The following is a 19,471-nucleotide window of genomic DNA, read 5'->3' on the forward strand; positions in this document are numbered from 1 at the left end:
TCTTCATTCTTTCCAGCAAAATGACTAGGCAATGGAAAAATGTTTACAAGGTTTCACAAGTACCGGCAGTCGAGCACAACAAAAGTTAAATCAAGTTACTTCTACACAAATCGAACTTGAATAAGAGAATATTTCATAGTGTTCTGATTCGTTTCGGATTGTTACATCTAGATAGGTGCAGTAAGGATTGAGGAAATTATGTATTTGTATTGATAAAACTGATAAAACTTTTCACTGAAATTTTAAAAAGAATGCAATTCACATTTTTGAAATCATCTATACATTGATTAACCACTCATTCAAAGTGTGATACATTGTTGAATTACATCAACTTTTCAAGCAAGCGAAGGAAATTGGCCTAAATGCCAATGCTCAGGAATTCAGGTTTGACTTTCTGCAAAGTTTGAAACATTTACCAACTAAGACTAATTCACTAGTACATATAAGAAATATTTACAGTGATATAATCTATTTCATAAAATTTAAACATGAAATAAAACTGCACCCATCTACAGCTATACGCACAAAATTTATTGTAAACATTCAACATACATTCACTATACAGACAGTCATAGTAACAGTCGACAAATTTTACTAGTTTTCCATACAAAAAGACTAATTCACTAATTTTTTCATACAAAAAGACACGTTTTTAAAAATGCAATCAGACAAAGAAGAGGCCATGCTAAAAAATATATGCACGATAGCAATATGTGTTTTTAACAAGACAAGGCAATGATATTAGTTTTCAAAATTGAATTGAGCAGCCATTTTGAGATACTTTGAGTTTTACCCTCGCATGATTTGGAATTCATTATGGGAATAAATGATAATGAGAACAGTCCAATTGGTTTGAATATGAGGTCCTTGTCTTCTAACAGGACTCAGATTTTGATGATTCATGATGATTAATTGAGATGAGGCATTTTTTATAATAATATTTCTTTCTTTGTTGATATTCACTCGGCCTCAAGAAATTATATGTCATTATAATGCTTCAGAGTAGACCACATTTATATGAACTAAAGTACATGCTAATCATATGATATGATGATAAATATTAGATAATAGTATTTTAAATACAACTTAATGACTTCACAAAAGAATCCTATCATATTATTTCGCATAGCAAACAGGTGAGGATATATGATGATTTAGATAATGCAATTCTATGATAATCTATATAATATCATAATGGGAATAATTGAAGATACAAGGAAAATTTGAGAACATTTTTCATTGAAATACAATGTATTTACTTATTTACTAAAACTTGGATAACAACAAGATTCAGTTGAATTTAATCTTTTTTATTTTGGATAACTACATGTACATTTTACAATGAATAGAGTCAACCTTTCCTTCTATTCCTTGTGTCTTCAAATTTAGAAATCATATTGTATAGTACCCAAACAAACAGAAAATCCATGCCAAAACTTAAGTAGAGAAATGCATTATGAATGAGGTTGATGTTTATACAATGAGTATGAACTTATGAATGTATTCTAAATACTGGGTTCCGGGGACGGTGATTTTATAAAAGATGACGATGAAATTGTGAGTGGTGACCAATATATAAGGATCCCTGATCAGATGCAACACCACTCCAAGTTGATAGAATGAAAACTACATATTATCCAGTATTTCAATGCAAAGATTTACAAGTGGTCTGATCAACTTGGCGTGAAATAGAATCCAAATTTTGACATGGTAATGCAAACTGATATGTCCAGTGTTCATCTGCTCTGCAGATAATGATCCGCTCTGCAGATGATGCTATTTTGACAGCGAAAGGCATAACTAAGCCAGGCTTGTCACAGGACTTTACCAAAGGCACTTTGTCCTTGTAAAGTCAAATGCAAGACCGGTAATCATTATATGTAACAAAATGGCAGTTTGTTTCGTTATATAAAAAGCATGGAAGAGCACCTGCATAATTCATGCATATGTTGCCAATAGCATAACCAAAAATAGCCCGCGTTCAACACAGGAGGCATGACATGGCCAATGAGAGACCACAGCATAGGCACTTCAGCCAATAGCGCACCATGTTTTGAAACAATCAAAATTCAAATCGAAAGTCCCTAACAGAAAATACATACTCAAAAATGTTCCAACATGCTCTGATTAAGTTAGCGTTAACTTTTGTGTACATCATATAAAATATATTCTTGCATACGAGTTTCTGATTCCTCTGTGCTAAACCCAAATGCACAATATTACCAATAACACACACATAAGCTGGCATAAAATCAAGACATGAAAAAATTGCACTAGCCGTGGAACATACATATTAAGCAACAGTGCTCTATTTGTGCTTTTCAAGTTCCAAGAGAACTAGATGGATATTTTGGACCAATCTTACTATTCTCAGCCATCAATCTCTGCGTTATTCAGATTCACAGAAGACAAACCACAACAGACATTCACACCCCTAACTAACAGCTACACAGCTTAACTTCACGACATGTGTACAGGAAATTAGAAATATCTTAAGAATTTTAAGGAACTTTTCAAATGAATTAAGCACGCTTGCCAAAAATTATCACAAAAAAGAACTTCTCAAATTTGCACACCACTTTTACACTATTCCTGTCCACAAATCTTACACATAGCCAATAAGACTAAACATACACTAACCATGTGTTCCACTTAACCAGCTGTGTGTGCCATGACATCACTGTCATCTGTGGCCCAAGGTCATTTTCATAAAGTTATCAACAGCCTTCACAGCCGGACAACAAATTTACCAATTGTACCCAAGTACAACTCAAACCAATATCAGTTAACATAATCATAACATGATTAAAGAGTTCATAAAGAGATCAGAGTCGGTGAGTGGAGTTGGTCACCAGGGCTACTGTCACTTGAGTTCCTCTGAACCTGGCTCGCGCATGACATGAGTGGAGTGAGTCCAGTATGACCATCAACCATGGAGTCGAGACCAAAAGTGAAGATGCCATTAGATGGCGTTGTCATCGTCAGACCCAATTCACTACACGTTGGCGTCTCGAGAGTCTTTTTCATGATCGGCAGTGTGTTCGGCCTGTTCATGGAATGATGCTGACCCATGCGCATGTCGTTGGGTTCCGACTTGATGTTGACACGGTCCATCTTCATTGGCTGAACTGGCATTGGTAGGCTTGAAGGGCAAGAGGTAATAAGGTTGGCATTGCATGGATGGGCATCGAGATTGGCCATCTTGCAAAGCGGCTTGTGAGCTTGGAGAAGGAATTCGAGTTGTTCCTTCTGCTGCTGGAGAGACTGAATCTCATTCTCAAGATCGTTCTTCTCGTCTTCGAGCACATCAGTCTCCTGCAAAGACACAAGGGTTACAATTCATTAGTATAATAAACAAAGCATAACTCACATTTTTAATTTGTTAATGTCTAACCCAATTCTTAATCATAGTGCTGTCCGAAATTTAAGTTTTTTTATTTCTGGCAATTACGAAAGGTCTTTCAACATGATCACATGATAAACAACAAGTTCAAACCAGTTTCAGCACACCACATGTAAAATGTTAGTCGTCCAGTCCCAAAATAGAAACCCAAAGATCATCCCTTTTACGTCACCTGATTGTTGAATCGATCAACCAAAAACCCTATGACCTTGTTTATTTGCGTCGCATTACAAAACTAGGCCAGGCCATCAAGAACAGCAGACTTTGAATTGAACGCTAATCAACCTCAAGGCACTAAAGTTCTAAACCAATAGACTTTGAACTATCACTGGTACATTAATTGAGGAAGACTTAGAACTTCATATACTTACATCAACGAGACGGTTGGTATGATCGACTCTCCGTTGACGACACTTGGCAGCAGCTACTTTGTTCCTTTCCCTTCTTACTTGGCGGCGGCCGAATTCTTCTGGATTCAACTGAAAAGATGAACCAGGATAGAACTTTTAGAGAGGAAATAATGCTATTTCCATTTAGGGTAATTTGGAGGGTACAAATGCACAAAACAACAAAACTATACACATTTACAACACTTGACCTTCACGTGACCCATGTTAAACTGATCGTAAAAGATTTAGAAATGCACGGTCAGCTGACCAAATCAAATACCGGTAGGTTGTTAGCTTAATCCAATTTATGTCTGGACTTGTCCAGTTTGAGCCAGCTGACAATAGATTTCAATCCACTGGTTTAAAGTTTTTCATTTTCTAGTTTATTCTTCCAAAAAATTCTTATATGTGGCAATGCAGCAGAATTACAACACTTGGCAAAATATTGCATAATGATTAATAACACCAATGATAAAATGCCGCATAATGTTACATAATGAAATTGGTGCTTACTTTGTCATCTTTTCGTCTTGTGGGTGGTCTGCGGCTTGTTGATAGGTACCCTGGGGTGTAGATATCTTCCTCGCTAAGGACAGCAGTTCCACGACTGGTTTTCAGGCGTTTTGATCCACCGGAGGAGGGTGTCCAGTCAGTATCGACACTCGTTTGGCTCCCAGAGTCTGAGAAGTACGGATCAACAATGGGAGGGACAAAACCGCTCTGCATGTGCCTGTCTTGGTGTGAGGTAGTTGGGACCGATTGGAGTTCAATAAACTGCTGCTCAATGTTGGAGAGGGTGGTAGGTGTCAGAGTTGGGGTAGTGGATGTCATTATACCACTGGAGTAATTCGCATAACCATTCTGAAAATATAAGAGAATAACGAGGATGAGAACAGAATCGTTTATAGGCACAGCATCAGCAATGTCAATGGGTGTGTACAAACAGGCGGGCGGGGTCTCCTCCCTATGAATGCTGGACTTTGGCCAGCTATTGGACCACCAAAAGTAGACATTTAACGATTAATTAGCCATTGCCAATGATGAGACTAGAGGTAGGGGGTAACTATTTTCAGTACCATCGGAATATCCTTTATAGAGTAACTACACTAAGTCCGGTTACTCTAACTTCTGGTTACTCTTGGAATATCAAAATATCAAATTTCACTTGGAGTTCTTATCAATCAATGACGTTCTAGGCCGTTCTATAGTGTTTTATTATTCATAGGCCTACTGGACAAAAGACTCAAATACAAAATTATCAGAGAAACCGGATACACACATACACAATACACAAAACGGAATAAACATCCTAATTAGTTATGCACGAGCGCATGCATGTGTATTGTGTACATGCACTTGCCTGTAGGCACATACAATGTACGCCGATATACGTCACAGGGAGATTCCGAATATGGAGAAGCGAAGAAAATTGTCGAAAAATCGACGGGGATTCTCCATCAAATTCTCATCTCAGGGTTAGATTTTGCACGTAAAATGGAAATACTATGAAAAGGGGGGAATAATGAATAATATGAAATGCTCACCGATGATGAAACTGGCTCCCCGTTGGCCATAGATGAGAGGATATCGGCGACTGTATATTTGGAATCCATCTGCATTTGGTGATCCGAGGTCGTGACAGCCCGGTTGTACATTGCACAGTCTAGATCAAAATATGCGTCCGTTTTAAGGTTTTAAGCAAAGTGCGGTCGCTGAGTAAGATCTCTCGGTATATAAGTTCCTTGTGCTAGTTGGCCTAGATCTGAAATTGTGATAGGAAATGAATTTTATGAGGATCTACTGGCTTCTTGGACGAGTGACTAAGTTCTGGAGCGAGGGAATCCCTTCGCTTATATACCTCATGAGTCAAGTTTAACGATGAGCTCATGCACTAAAAATAGTAACATGAGTCATAAAACAGCGGCTTGCCCGAAATGTCCACCAATCAGAAGATTATGCTACATGTAATAAGGGAGTCCTCATTTAATATATTAAAATTAAATGACATCACAGTAACCTACGTCACAAGTGCGTCAGAGGAGGGGAGTTCCAGTGAACACCATAAAGCCGGGAGATTATTCTGAGCGCCTGTATTATGTATAAGTCTGCTTTTGCAGCCGGTGATCGATTATTTAACGATCCCTATACCATATACGGGCACAAAGAGGGGTTTCACAAGAATTTGTCCGATATTTCGGAGAATCCAACAGAACACGAGGCTGCATAATGGCAGGAAACACTTCTAAAAATAAATTTTACTGTAATGACGCTGTTATCATGGTAACGAATAAATGGTGGGATCACATTCTCCGGGCTCTAGGCAATTGGTGCCATATTTTCCATCAGCTTGTTGCTATTAATAACATTGCGAAGGATGATGGAACGCTAAAATTAAACACAAGGTTATAATGTTAGACCTCATCTCAATGGAGGAAGGGGAACCAAAGAAAAGAATGTCGGAATGAACTGTCTTGAATGTTACTATATGATTTTCTGGCTTGTGTGGGTTATGGCAAGCGATTCGTTGCAATATTCAATATAGTCTAGATATATGTTTCATAAAAATATTTATATGCTTGATGAATATTCATATGTTTGATGAAAAATATTTGTATGGATGAAAAATATTTATATGCTTGATGAAAAATATTTACATGAGTAAACGGAATTGTGGGTAATTTATACTCCCTCTATCGGATTTTATTGGAACGAAACATTTACATTGCAACGAAGGCTCTGATTGGCCGACCCGACCCGCGACATTGGCGAGCATGCAGTTTGACAGTTTGGCGTGCTAGTATTAGCAGTGTAATTACATAAACATAAACAACCTCTCTGTTTTAGCACGCACAGGAGCTCGCCAGTCATGCCAGTGCGCCAGGCGTAAATCCAAAATATTGCCAATGTCGGGGGTCGGGTCGGCCAATCAGCGCCTTCGTTGCAATGTAAATATTTCGTTCCAATAAAATCCGGTAGAGGAAGTAAAAATTACCCACAATTCCGTTTACTCATATAAATATTTTTTCATCCATATCAATTTATCTTATCAAACATATAAATATTTTATCAAACATATAAATATTTTTATGAAACATATATCTACACTATATTGAATATTGCAACGAATCACTTGCCATAGTGGGTCATTTAGAATAATTTGCACTTCACAGTATTAACATTGTAAGTGTCACATTGGCCTGAAAGTATCATCTTAGTGATGGTAATATTCTGGGGATTTCAATGATTGAACCAGTCAGTTTTGGCGCCAAACCAGCCGCCGCCGAATCGTATCAGCGGAGAGTCGGAGTTTTTCATTTTAGTACTGATTGATATGAAAACCTGAGAGTGCATAATCACACTTTTAAAGTCAAACTTTAAACGTAAACACGAATGATGAACCCAAGCACCCCATTGTCTCTTTTATGCCACCAACCAAGTCACAGACAGCATTTTTGGGCGGGGTGGTGGTATAATATCGAACACGTGTCGAGTGTGATGATTGGTAATTTTTCCATATTTAGCCTGATATAATATCAACGTTAAAATTAGAAAAATTACAAATGGCACGTGTTGATCCCATGGATTTAAATACTATTATTATGCCACGTTGTTTGTACCATGTTGATGCCAACTATACGCCCCAGTAGAAAATTTAAAGGTTCGAGCGCCTTGCATAAGAACAACCTAAAGAGAAGACAAAGAAAAATGTTCTGGATTCCCTTATATGAGGACGTTTTTCAAAGTTTTCCATTTATGGTACTATTATTTTCCCTAAAATATCATTATCAACGTCCCGCCGTCTGCAAAACTGTTTGTGAAGGCTTCGTGCGTCATAGGTCTGGGATACAATGGCCTTATTTTGGTTCTGACAATCTAGGCCTTTCGCAAGACTATAAATATATAAATTTCATCGATCTCACACAGTGATACTTAGCCCATTTATTTGGTCACAGATCACCATAAGTTTTGCACATGAATACGCGCCGGCAGTCATGAATGGTGTGACGAACTAGGAACAACGAAGGTCTGTCGCATCGTGTGCCAATTCATTTTACTCGTACATCATTCAATAAAAAATGATCGTCGATGAAGTACGTACATTATACTTCGTCGCTCGTAGCTTTTCGTAGTGAGATCTGCCCAGATTGGTGAATTGTGACGAAATCAGATGAGCAGTCATGCTACACTCCGGACGCGTCCTGTCATGAAGGAAAGACCTGACTGACGATCAGGATGACGAAATGGACTACATATAGGAGTCTCTAGAGCTAAATGTCGGTATTATGCCGTGTTCCTTAATATATATTTATTCTGTAGAAAGACAAAATACGCAGTGTCCCAGGTTGGACCGTGTGAAGACAACTAACTCAATAGTGTCCTCCTCCCAACCAGTGATGTACTCATTACCACCCATCCGACCCGATCCTCTTTCCCCAATATACTTCCAGCAGTGTGAATTGTGAGAGCGCTCGCGGATCACAATCATAGGCTGACACAATTAGACAGCGAATCGGGGACACTGTACAATTCACCTCTAGACGTGTCCACCGTCGTTCACCATGGTTTCCCGCGAGAACTTGTCCAAATTCGCCACTCGAAAGAGTCTTCAATTCGCCGGCATCTCGTGATGTCCTCTCCCCCCCCCCCCCCCCCCACCAAACAAACGTGTCCTCGCTAATTTCATGTCGTTTGATGTCATTCGCTCTCACAAGTCACCACCAGAGGTGTCAACCGTCGTTTAGCGCATATTGTGAACTGCGAGTGCTTTCCACAGTTCACATTGCCGTAAAGTCGTTTGAAGCACAGTGAGTGCGAGAGCGCGTTTCCCACAAATTGACCGCTAGAAGTGTCCAAAATGTGCTGTTTGGTCGTACTCGTCTTTCAATAACAACTCACTTACCGCCTCTGTCCTCAATAGACCATCTGATGGTAAAGCATGAGATCTTCGAATTTGAATGCCTTGTCCAGACATTCACCAGAAGTGTACTCGATCGTCAGAGTAACATTTTTGGTTGTTCCTCAAATTTCAGTGTTTTCGTTTAAATTCTGGTCAGTAACTACCCCGATCATTCTCCCGAGATTCGCCGTTTCAATTCGTTTTTCAATCGTTTTCTACCGGTATCGATCGTCGGCGAGATATTTCTTACCCTACCTTTCAAGAACCGTCCCATGCAGTTCGTTAACAATTGCGAGTGACGACAAAATCTCCTCGCCAACGGCGCTGATGAAATTCATGAAATTTCCATGTCCAATGAGAATTGACTGATCTTTCCTCGTAATGTGATTCACAGCCTACAGGCTACCGAGGCAGCCCGATTTCGTCATCTAAGAATTACTTCCTCCACGTTACTTCATTAGGCGGTGGTCACTGCGTCTCTGGAGTGGAGTAGCCTACTGCCAGTGTCCTCGATTGGTCGCTTTTATGAGTTCCTCCAACCATGTCAAGGGTATATGGTGGTACAGAATGCTCTGCAATGGTTTTATTTGTTTAGGGGAAAACCTGAGGGAATTTAACTGAAGAAAATGGCAGGCTCACCTTGGTCCTCTTTCACGATGGGTAAAAGAATGTCTGCATGCACATGCACCTGAATCTTATCTGCCGCTTGAGAGAGGTAGTGGGCGACAGTTGCCCTCAATTCTCCGAACAGAATTCAGTCGCACCGCAAACATGACAACGAATAATTTCTACTCACGGGTATTCAAGATACTTGACAAATTCAAACATTGTATGTACCAATCCTAAAATATGCAAGACATGAGCTTGTTTTGGGAGCGACTTTCGTTTAGAGGAGGGATGGTGACCCTATAGAATAGTCGCAAATAGGCCCGCCCACCCACTATCATTAAGCAATAGTTCACATAGGTCTTAGTCCTGCAAGGTCTCGGACGAATCGGACAATGTTGATAATAGCACGGAACTATATACCGTGAAAATAATCATACTTATATTTGGGACAACTTGGCCTACAGTTTGGTGTGCTGAACATTACTACAGATGTCCCCACCGGTCTTTAATAAGAGGAACCGATGTAAAGTAAATTGAACCCTGGAAAACTGGTCCTGTTTAATCGTTTTTCCCGGAATTCCTATAATTTCCTTCCACATGGGTCTTACTTCTGTTAATCAGCCTGCGTCCTTAACGCTGTGGTTCATTTATGTTCTGGAATGCATCATACACTTCCTATCGACGGAATTCTTCTTCAGTCTCATTCGAAACCTCTGGATGGTCAAGCTATCCAGCAGAAAAACCAGGCTATTATGACGTCATTATCTGGTGCACTGGTATCGATACCTCGAGATCGAAGCGGATGGAAAAGGCATAACAAGACGACCTATACGCTCACGAGGCATCTGAGAATCCGACCAACGAGGATGGGGATCTCGCTGAATACGCCGCGGGCTGGGAGTGTATCTGAGGCCATCAACGGCGTGCTATCAAACAGAATCACGTACCTACATTGAACCGAAAGATTAAAGAAAGGCAGACATTTTTCTACCGGGTACTTCTACCTCATCTGTCCACATAAGTTGACGTGTATTTACAAGAAAATGTAATAAAAATATACATTACGTAAATATACATTCATTAAAACACATTTTTTTCAACAAGTTTTATACATGTATCACAGACAGCTTTGAAACAAAACTACTGTTCGGGTGGTCCCACGTCATTAGTATAATATTTAAGTAGTACTTTCTGATGTATCTCATATAATCTGAGTGCGTTCTAATAATGAATCCGTAGGCTAATCTATATTTTTCGCTGTTTTGAAATAACCCCACCCACACACACACTGTTTTCTGTTCTGAAAAGCTACTGCTTGGAAGATGACTAGCCGGCAGACAATGATTATGAAAAATACCCGTGGAGAAGAAACAACCTTGGACGCGGATTTGAAAAGGCGGAGTGATACTACACCTATACTTTACAATCTACTTAAGAGTGACTTTTTACCCCGATTTTTTACACATGGTGTAAATCGATTTCATTATCCAAACGATAAAAACGCTACAAATAAAACGTTATTCAAATGGCGAAAACGAAACCTTGAATATAGCAATGAACTTGACACCACGCCTGCACGCTTTTTTGCGTCTGTTAAAACAGAGGGAGGTAGGGTTCCGACAGCAGCAAGATCACTGTCGCTAACGGTTTACTATAGATGAAATTGAACGGGATTTCGACTTGATCCAACAATTTTATCCACGAATAAAACCATGATTTAATCGTTTCTCAGTATACAAACATACCCGATTATGACCCTTGATCGAGAGTCGGACGTCATAACCAGCATGCCACCGCGCTCTACATAATGTGAACCCTTGCCCCGTCCGCCCATAACTGCCTCCCACCCAGTCCCTGGGCAAGACAAGTCTCAACCGCACAATGGTGATAAAATATTGACTTGTAATGAAATCTAGTAAAATTGAACACAGTCAGAGAATCCCGTCAGATATATACGGCTTATACTAGCTATATGAATCTGGTGTATTTACAGTCAAATAATTTAATTCTAACAAAATGATATAAACTCTACTAAATCATAAATCTGTAACTCCAAACGAGAATTACACGGGCCCAAAAGCGTTTACCAGTGCGCAAATACCTTGACTTTGGATTCCAACAATTTTTCAAGTTCAAAAGCCGGCTGGAGTGGCTATACCCTTTTGCGTCTCTACGCAACTCAATTCGATCCATTCTATATATCAGGCCACCAGGGCTTTATTAAAAACGAATGATACCCCGTTTCGAAATGTCCAATGACTTTACATCAGAGTATATTGTGGCGAAGTATGCTGTTCAGATGAACTAATCCAAACCACGAAGAGGAATCCGCACTTTTGGTCAAAGTGGTCTCTTTCGTTTACACCGTCCAAACACGTGAATGGTGGGATTCTTCTTTAACATCCTTGCCTGCTTCTGAATAAACCTTTCCTTACGACTGTCATAGTTTATTTAGAAGTCATAATCTACCCCCTCCCGCCTGTAAATGTTAACATTTTGGGGACCACCAGCGTTCTTTCGAGCATACTGAGGTTCTTTTGGTATCCTCAGGACGTTGACCTCCTTTTTCGGAGCAGGTTTACTCGTGCAGCCAAGCGCAGATTTCAAATGCTTCCTGAACCGCCGATTGTGCGCGAAATAGATGACAACTTTGGATACCAGAGTGAAATGAGACAGGAACATGCCTGCCGTCACAACACCATTAGGGAGGATAAGCTTCAGGATGGCGTCATAGACGTAGATATAATGCACGATGATATAAATAAGCCAGAGCAGGATGAAGAAAATCCAAGCGATCATTACAGTGATTGAAAGATCGAGATCCCTGACGCGGTATTTGTGGACACGCCTCCCGTCCAGCTTTTGGCGATCGTCATCTCCTACGGGCACCACGCTGAAGACCTTGTTATAGTCGGTTTCGTCGTCAGAGTCCGACTCGCCCAGGTAAGAGTCTCTCCCACCTCCACCGCCGCCCCCTGCGCCAGCCCGGCTGAGGTTGTTCCTAGTGGATAGCTGGGTTTCCTTGAATTTATCGCCGTAGTCAAGGTCAGCATCAGGTCCGTCATATGGGTGAATCTCCCGCTTCAGATCGTTGTATTTCTTGAATACGCATATGAAGCAGAAGAGAGTGAAAAGGAAGGGCATGCAATAGTTGAACATGAACATGGCATTCATCCTGCTGGCAGCCTTGGTGTTGTCAAAGGCACACTGGAACTCGAGGCCTTGGTAGCCAACCTCGCCCCATCCATAGACAGGGAACAGGGCCATGGCGATCTCGAAGATCCACAGGAACACCAGCATGACTATGACCACCACATCGTTGTAGAAACATTCGGCGTGAAGTGTCGGCTTCCAGAAACGAAGAACCCTTTCTATCGAGAAGATGGCGAAAGTGTGCATGTTCATAAGTTGGTACCATGTCGATATGACGACTTGCATCGTACAGAGAGTAGCGTCCGTGGAGAGCAGCAGCGTGGCAGATGAAGTATTGAACGCCGAAAGGACAGTGAATATCGTCCAGAGAACAACAGCTACGAAATCAACCGCGACTAAGCTGATCAACATAAAGTTTGTAGGTACCCTGAGCCTCTTCCTTTTCCCGTACATGACTAGGAAGAGTATGTTGAGAATTATGCAGGGCAGGACCACAACGATAATCAAGAGAGCCCCGACTACCAATGGTGTCGTACCGTCCGTGTAAACCACATCCATGGCGAAAAGTTGTGTTGTCTTTCACTCAACGAAAGATGTATGATAAGACTTGAACCAAAGTTGTCTTGTATCACAGGACCAGCGGTACGCTGGCTACGAAACGTAGTCAGGCAAATAGGGTGTAAAACTGTCTACTTTTCTGGTCAATGAACAGTTTATCCACTATCTTAGTTAACAATTGACAAATAGTTAATCCATTTCTCTCGACACTTTCGTGGAAGTTTCTACACCTACTCACTCGATGTAAAAGCGTCCAAGGCAGGTATCAAGAATATCTCTTCAATACTTTGAGCTGAATACCAACCAATATATAAGCCTGAATTATCAGATGCTTAATGTCAATGAATCTATTAATTCTTCTTAGATCGTATGCGAAAATTCCGAAGGACTCTCCCCGTAATCCTTGCCAGTCCAGCACACTAGAGTTTTATCAACCACTGAGCACTGTCAAGATATCGCTATTACCATATTCTCACAGCGCATAAGTAAATGTCCTACAGTTGCCATTGTCCCTTGCGCAAACACACTATCGGCGTCATTTAATACAAATGCAGTACAAATATATATCAATCTCATTGAAATGGTACGTTATTTAGCAAGATATCACGAAGAAAGAGTGTTCAATATGAAGAGACGTGACCTCAATCTATTAATCATTAGCAGAATGGCCAAAATTTCAATGGACCGTCTCATGGTTTTATTATGGTCCTACCATAGTGACGTGACGTGATTAACCGTGCAATTTTCAATTTCGTCTTTAGAACATTCCATCTCATAATCACCCTGCGGTGCTATTTATCGGTCACGTATAATGAAACTGCGGGAAGCGAAATAAAATGAAAATGGGTGGTTATAAGAAATATAAATTATTGGCTTGGAGGCTAGCCATTATTGCTTGGGGGCATTGGTTCTTTATGTTAGGGTCGTCTCATGTTACATATCATGGTATTCTCCAAAGACAGTGTTTTTGTAATCATGCAGTGTGCCCTTAGAAAATATGGCTAAAAATAGGGTCTGTTCTACATTTTGGAACGCATTCGCTTAGTGACTTATATCATTTCGAAGGAGATATCCTTCAACAAAAACAGGACTCCGACATAGAATCACTTTCTCCTTCTGCCAAACTTCTTAAAAGAATATATAATACCACATTTAACATGCAGAATGTATATTTTGATCTAAATTTGAGATGCTCGTAACCAACATTTTGACCCACCAAGTCCTTGATATCGCGATAATGCATCTCTCGTATGGTTGTGATTTCTTCGGGAAACGATGTCTAGGGCTGTTAGACTAATGACTTACGTAGTCAAGATAAAATCTTGCTGAACCTGACCTCGATTTTAGAAGGACTCCCAAGTGGCATTTTAATGTCAGGGTTGAATACTACGGAGCTGATAAAGTGCGTTTTGTTAGAAAATGCGTCACAACTAAATTTTGACATTTCGACGAAAATCTGCAAACTTAAAAAATGATGATAAAAGGACTTCCGGCGTTTAAAATGAGTGACTTCTTGACACTTGTTCTGGCATCATCCGCCCACGCTCGTTTTAGAATCAGAAAGTGGCGCGATCTCAGTCCATTAATGACGAACATTGCATAATGTTTGACCACGCAGACTCGTTATTTTGAGATGACGAACAACTGAATGATCTTTAAAACACTAACGGTATCATAAGATCAGGGCATTTGGTGAAGATGTGACCAGAATGTGATCTTGACAAGAGTTTTTAAATGAGGATTGGGACGATGTTCCTACTATGTTTGAATGTTATCTCTACTTATGAGGATCGGACGATGTTGGTGCCAATACTGATGGGAACGGGATGGAGAGCAGAGAAGATAAAATCATTATTGGTCACACCATATACAGTCATGCTTTAAAGCTTACTCTATATCTGATTACGTCTCCATTTCGTTATATCTTAATACTAAAAGAAAGAATCTGTAGAGAGCTCACTGGCAGCAGGAGACTGTTTGGACCACGCTTATCGTTTTTGGAAAAAATGTCAATGTTATGTTGTTCGAATGGAATCTGTCATTGAAAGACATCACCTATATTATGACACGGTATCATCATCTATCTTTGGACACCATGTAACGAACTGTATAGGTGAATGAGCGCAAAAACCTCACAGATAGCCGACGAAACTGCTAGACGAAACAGAAAGATAACATGATAATGTCACCAGTCTCTAAACTATGTTAATGGTAGTTTGCTGACGTCAGCAGAGTTATCATCGTAATAATCATCATGTCCTTGTCTGCACTTTGATAACGGTCATGCGCTAGAACTGGGACAACATATTTCGACGGCTTGTCCATTGTCCTCGTCTGTGCCAATCGGTACAACCACAATCTGTCATAGTGAGTATTAAAGAGGAAATTCATGCAAAATCCCCTCATAGGGTAATTTTGGAGTGTGGCTTCAGAACATTCGAGGGTCTTATCTTAATGGAATCTCCTGGCTATATAGTGTTGAGATCATAAATATGCTTTCATCTAGATTCCCTTGGCAGCGGTAGACTCCGACTTCTAGCTTTTCACTTTATGAGACATATTCGTATCTTTAAATTGCAGTGGCGTTATAACTAGGTTGTCGAGAAGTCCAGACAACTTTTTTTGAAGTGCATCATCTGCAAACGTCATCATTCTTATAAACAAACACGAAAAAAATGTGTCTGAGAATGGCGGAAGTAAACAATAACTGTCAAGTGTTAACTTGTTGAAGTTTGAGGACATGACACTTGTGATGTTTGACAATCATTTGACATGACTTTTGATACAACATTAAATAAATATCAGAGTTCATTTGTTTGACTTAAATAGCTTGAAACCTTATCTTCCATGGCATGATGGTAATGACGTCCTTGGAGGCAAATGGCTTCGCCAATGTCGCGTTAGCTGTGCTAGTATTGTCTGGAGGACATCCCTTGCTGGTGCAACAGGGTAACACTGGAAAAAACCAGTGTCATGTTTGTGGTTGGTACTCATGTCTTTTCTATTTGGGGAAACAAGAGAATAACAGGTCAACCTGTCTTTGAGCATTCCCGAACAATGAGGGGAAACACTCAGAAATTGTCACTCTGGCATGAACATGATATAATAGGGGGGGGGGGGGGCTCCTGAGCCAATAATGCCCCTGCTGATCCCAGTATCTCTCCAGCATCATACCATTTAGTAATATCACTCCCCATCTATAAGGATGCCAAGAACCATCATTTAAAACTCTGTATGGTTTATCAATCTCACCACAATAGCCAGCAACAACCCACCAGTATAACTGGCAAATATTATTTTTATGAATCATAATATTCTCAGAAATGAATTTATCAATCTAATCTCAACCAATTCACAATTTTCCAAAGCTGCCAATACCAACCGCCATTAACAAGATATAACTGCAAAAAGAGTATATAGCCTCAGACCCTTCTTTTCCTTCAATGCTTATAACTGGTCTAAATCTAATAAAATATCCCAGTTATTATTGCCAGAGCTTTAAAATTATAAAGATCAGTGAAGAAAGACGGATGGTGAATTGGGAAAGTTCAGGACATTAATAGAAATCTCAACAGATAATCCTAAAGAAATAAATCAGTGACGCGATGATGTTTTATGATGTTTGCTTGGAGAGGTTTACTGTTATTGTACAGAAGAACTGGTAGCACGCAGGTCAATGGCCATTCGTTGAAATGATATTGCACGGCTTGACAAAGTGCGAAAAGCTGTTAAGAATGAATTATATTAACCCTATAGTTAAATTTTTAAATTGTCACTCACTAAATTTGTCCAGTTTGAGCATATTTCTTCATAAAGTGCCAGCTTCTCTCATTCGCGTATTGGCCACTATGTTGTATCTAAAGATGTTGGCAAGGACTAGCCTGCCATACTAAAGAGAAATCAATTTTCCAGGTCATCTTTGATAAAATAGCTGAACAAAAAATATGCTAAATCAGTTTTCATAGGAAAGCTCATTGCAAAGAGATATAATGTACACATCTTTTGTCAACCTCAGAGGCCCGATTCCACTGGAACATTTTCCAGCTGCGTTTTCCCCCTGGCAAAACTACACTGGTTTCTGTGGTTGGCATAGTTCTGCTGCTCACCAATTGTGCTTTATTGATATTCGCTAGAGGTGATAGTTGTTTTGCTGTGGCGACAACCCCAACAAGAAAATGCTTAAGTGGAATCAGGGCTTTAGGGCATAAGCCTACATTATAGCTTAAAGTACAAAGATCTTTTCAATCTTATAACTGTAGGTATAACTGTAGGCCTATACCTATCCAACAGGGTAAAATATCAACAATTTCAATAAATGACCTGTTGTCAACCTGGTTGAACTTAAGCAGAGCATTTTGTGATTTGATAAAACGATCTGTACCCTCTTGAATAGGAATTGTTCAGTGTTGATCACATGCACGCCAAAAGTATTCAAACTTCTTAAAGAATTGATCATTTCTGTATCAAATATCAGCCTTTAGGGGCACTGTGAAAATACAAAGATATCAAGTCGGTTCACTTTCTTCAGCAGAGACAAAGACGGCAGGTAAAGTGTCAATGCATCGATTGAGACACTCCTAGGGAATTCCTGAGAACGCTCCTCTGTGACATTTGGGCCATTGTACACAACACTGTTCACAGTCATTCGATCTCTTTTTGATTGCATGCACAGAAAATAATTTCTTAAAGGGACAACTTGGGCGTGGTATTTACCTAGCCAGGAGGATAATGACTCTGCTTGTCACCATGGGCCGCCACATGTACTATCACACTCATGCTGAGTTCTAATTATGATTTTGGACAGTGTTGGGAGGCGGTTCATGATTACAGGCAGGCCTATGATTACACCCCGTTGTGCATTCTTTATTGCAGTTCAAAACAGTGCCCTCATGCACTTATCATATGCTTGCAAATTCACTGAAACTTTCTTGTCAGTGAATAACACACACACACCTTAAAATCACTTGTTTACTTTCCAGTTCAAATAGATCATTCTAGGTCATTACTATACTATGACTGGAATCCACATACATGCCTTCCACCCACTGAAAATGATAGTCAAAACACCTCTCAATTAAACAGGATAGTCCAAAGCAGAACCTCTCTATTAGGTACACCCTTAGGATTGTTGTATAACAGGACTATCTTTGATAACAATTATTAGAATTGCCTGAAAAAGTATTAGTACGCATCAAAAGCGAACAAGAGCCCTGCAATGTCTGCACAATTAGGTTGTTCAGCTGAATGAAATGATACTGAGGCAGACAGAACATGACCAGTAAATAAACACATCAAATTGTTTTGACCCAGAATTTCCCTCGATCAAAACAACAGGTCAGATAAACTCATCAAAATGCTGTAGCAGAAGGAAATGGAGTCCATGAAAACAAATTAGTAGAAAGAAATGAAAACAACACAATTAGCACATCATTTATCTTTTCTTTTTTTTTCTTCGAAAAAGAAGCACAATTTCATTTCATGACATACAACACTGTCTTTTCATACTGAACATTCCAAAATATCATGCACAGAAAAGACAATTATTTGGAATTCTCTGCAAAGACTGTCAACAAAACCCTCTTTCATAATGAAAGATTGACATCAACTCCCGAAGTTGGCAACATATCACCATTGCATATGTTGACAGAGGAAGTTCACTTATGACGTCTGCTCAAACTTGGGTGTAAACAACTTAACTTGTACAGTGTGTATCAAAATAATTGAACACTCAAGCCAAGCTGCAAAAAGTGTTTACAATACCGTAAAGCTGTGTTTGACATTTGGGCTTTCTGGGTTTTGTCAAAGCGTCTACTACATATATAAGACAAAACACAATGGAATGTACAGGAATGGACGGAATAATTTCAATAAAACTTATCAAACTTAAAATGTATACTGCCCTGCATGGGATCAGTAAAACATGGCCAGCCAAGTTCTAAAATGCAAAATTGAAGCGTTCAAAGGTAAAAGAACTCTTCAAGTTCATTTTCATATATTCAATATATTCTTATTAACAATTAGGAATGTGTTTCAAAATGTCTGGACTGAAAAAAAAAAAAACTCATTCGTTCCAGTGAAATAAATATGGGTGAGGTAAACAGACAATAAGTGTACTGTTTATATATATTTACATATTGTGTACAGTAATTTATCTACCGGTAATAAAAACTGTGTAAAACTCAACTTGTACCAAAACCAAAGCCCTTACAAGAATTAGAAGGACTCTGTACTAACACACTAAACTAGCAGGACATCAACCATCAGGAAATGTACCTGGCAATATGATTGATAGATTAGATGTCTTAGAGTTGACTATATTAGGATAGTAACAATACATAGACCACAAAGCTTCTTTTTAAGAAAGTGAAATTATACCACAAAACTTCACAAAATACTGTTGAACAGCCTAAGTGGACAGCGGATACCCCACACACTCATGTACACCAACCAGTTCAGTGCTAG

The 19,471-nt window shown here is 39.6% G+C and overlaps 2 protein-coding genes across 3 annotated transcripts; both read right to left on the reverse strand.

The window, feature by feature from the left end:
• Window positions 1–1,294: 1,294 nt before the first annotated feature.
• On the reverse strand, window positions 1,295–5,635 carry LOC135484191 (fos-related antigen 1-like). 2 transcript variants are annotated; one of them, XM_064765407.1, is made up of 4 exons: window positions 5,337–5,635; window positions 4,306–4,653; window positions 3,775–3,882; window positions 1,295–3,315 (listed from the first exon to the last, which is right to left on the reverse strand). In XM_064765407.1, exons 1-4 carry the CDS (start codon window positions 5,445–5,447, stop codon window positions 2,815–2,817), a joined length of 1,068 nt encoding a protein of 355 aa, XP_064621477.1. In that variant the 5' UTR covers window positions 5,448–5,635; the 3' UTR covers window positions 1,295–2,814. The 2 variants fall into 2 exon arrangements, with proteins under 2 accessions (XP_064621477.1, XP_064621476.1); XM_064765406.1 differs by having other exon boundaries at window positions 3,775–3,906.
• A 4,645-nt stretch (window positions 5,636–10,280) lies between these two features.
• Window positions 10,281–13,520, reverse strand: LOC135484192 (uncharacterized). The gene has a single exon (XM_064765409.1). It carries the CDS (start codon window positions 13,007–13,009, stop codon window positions 11,750–11,752), a length of 1,260 nt encoding a protein of 419 aa, XP_064621479.1. The 5' UTR covers window positions 13,010–13,520; the 3' UTR covers window positions 10,281–11,749.
• Window positions 13,521–19,471: the final 5,951 nt, after the last annotated feature.

This window comes from Lineus longissimus, chromosome 3 (genome assembly GCF_910592395.1).
Source record: "Lineus longissimus chromosome 3, tnLinLong1.2, whole genome shotgun sequence".
NCBI classification, from domain to species: Eukaryota; Metazoa; Nemertea; class Pilidiophora; order Heteronemertea; family Lineidae; genus Lineus; species Lineus longissimus.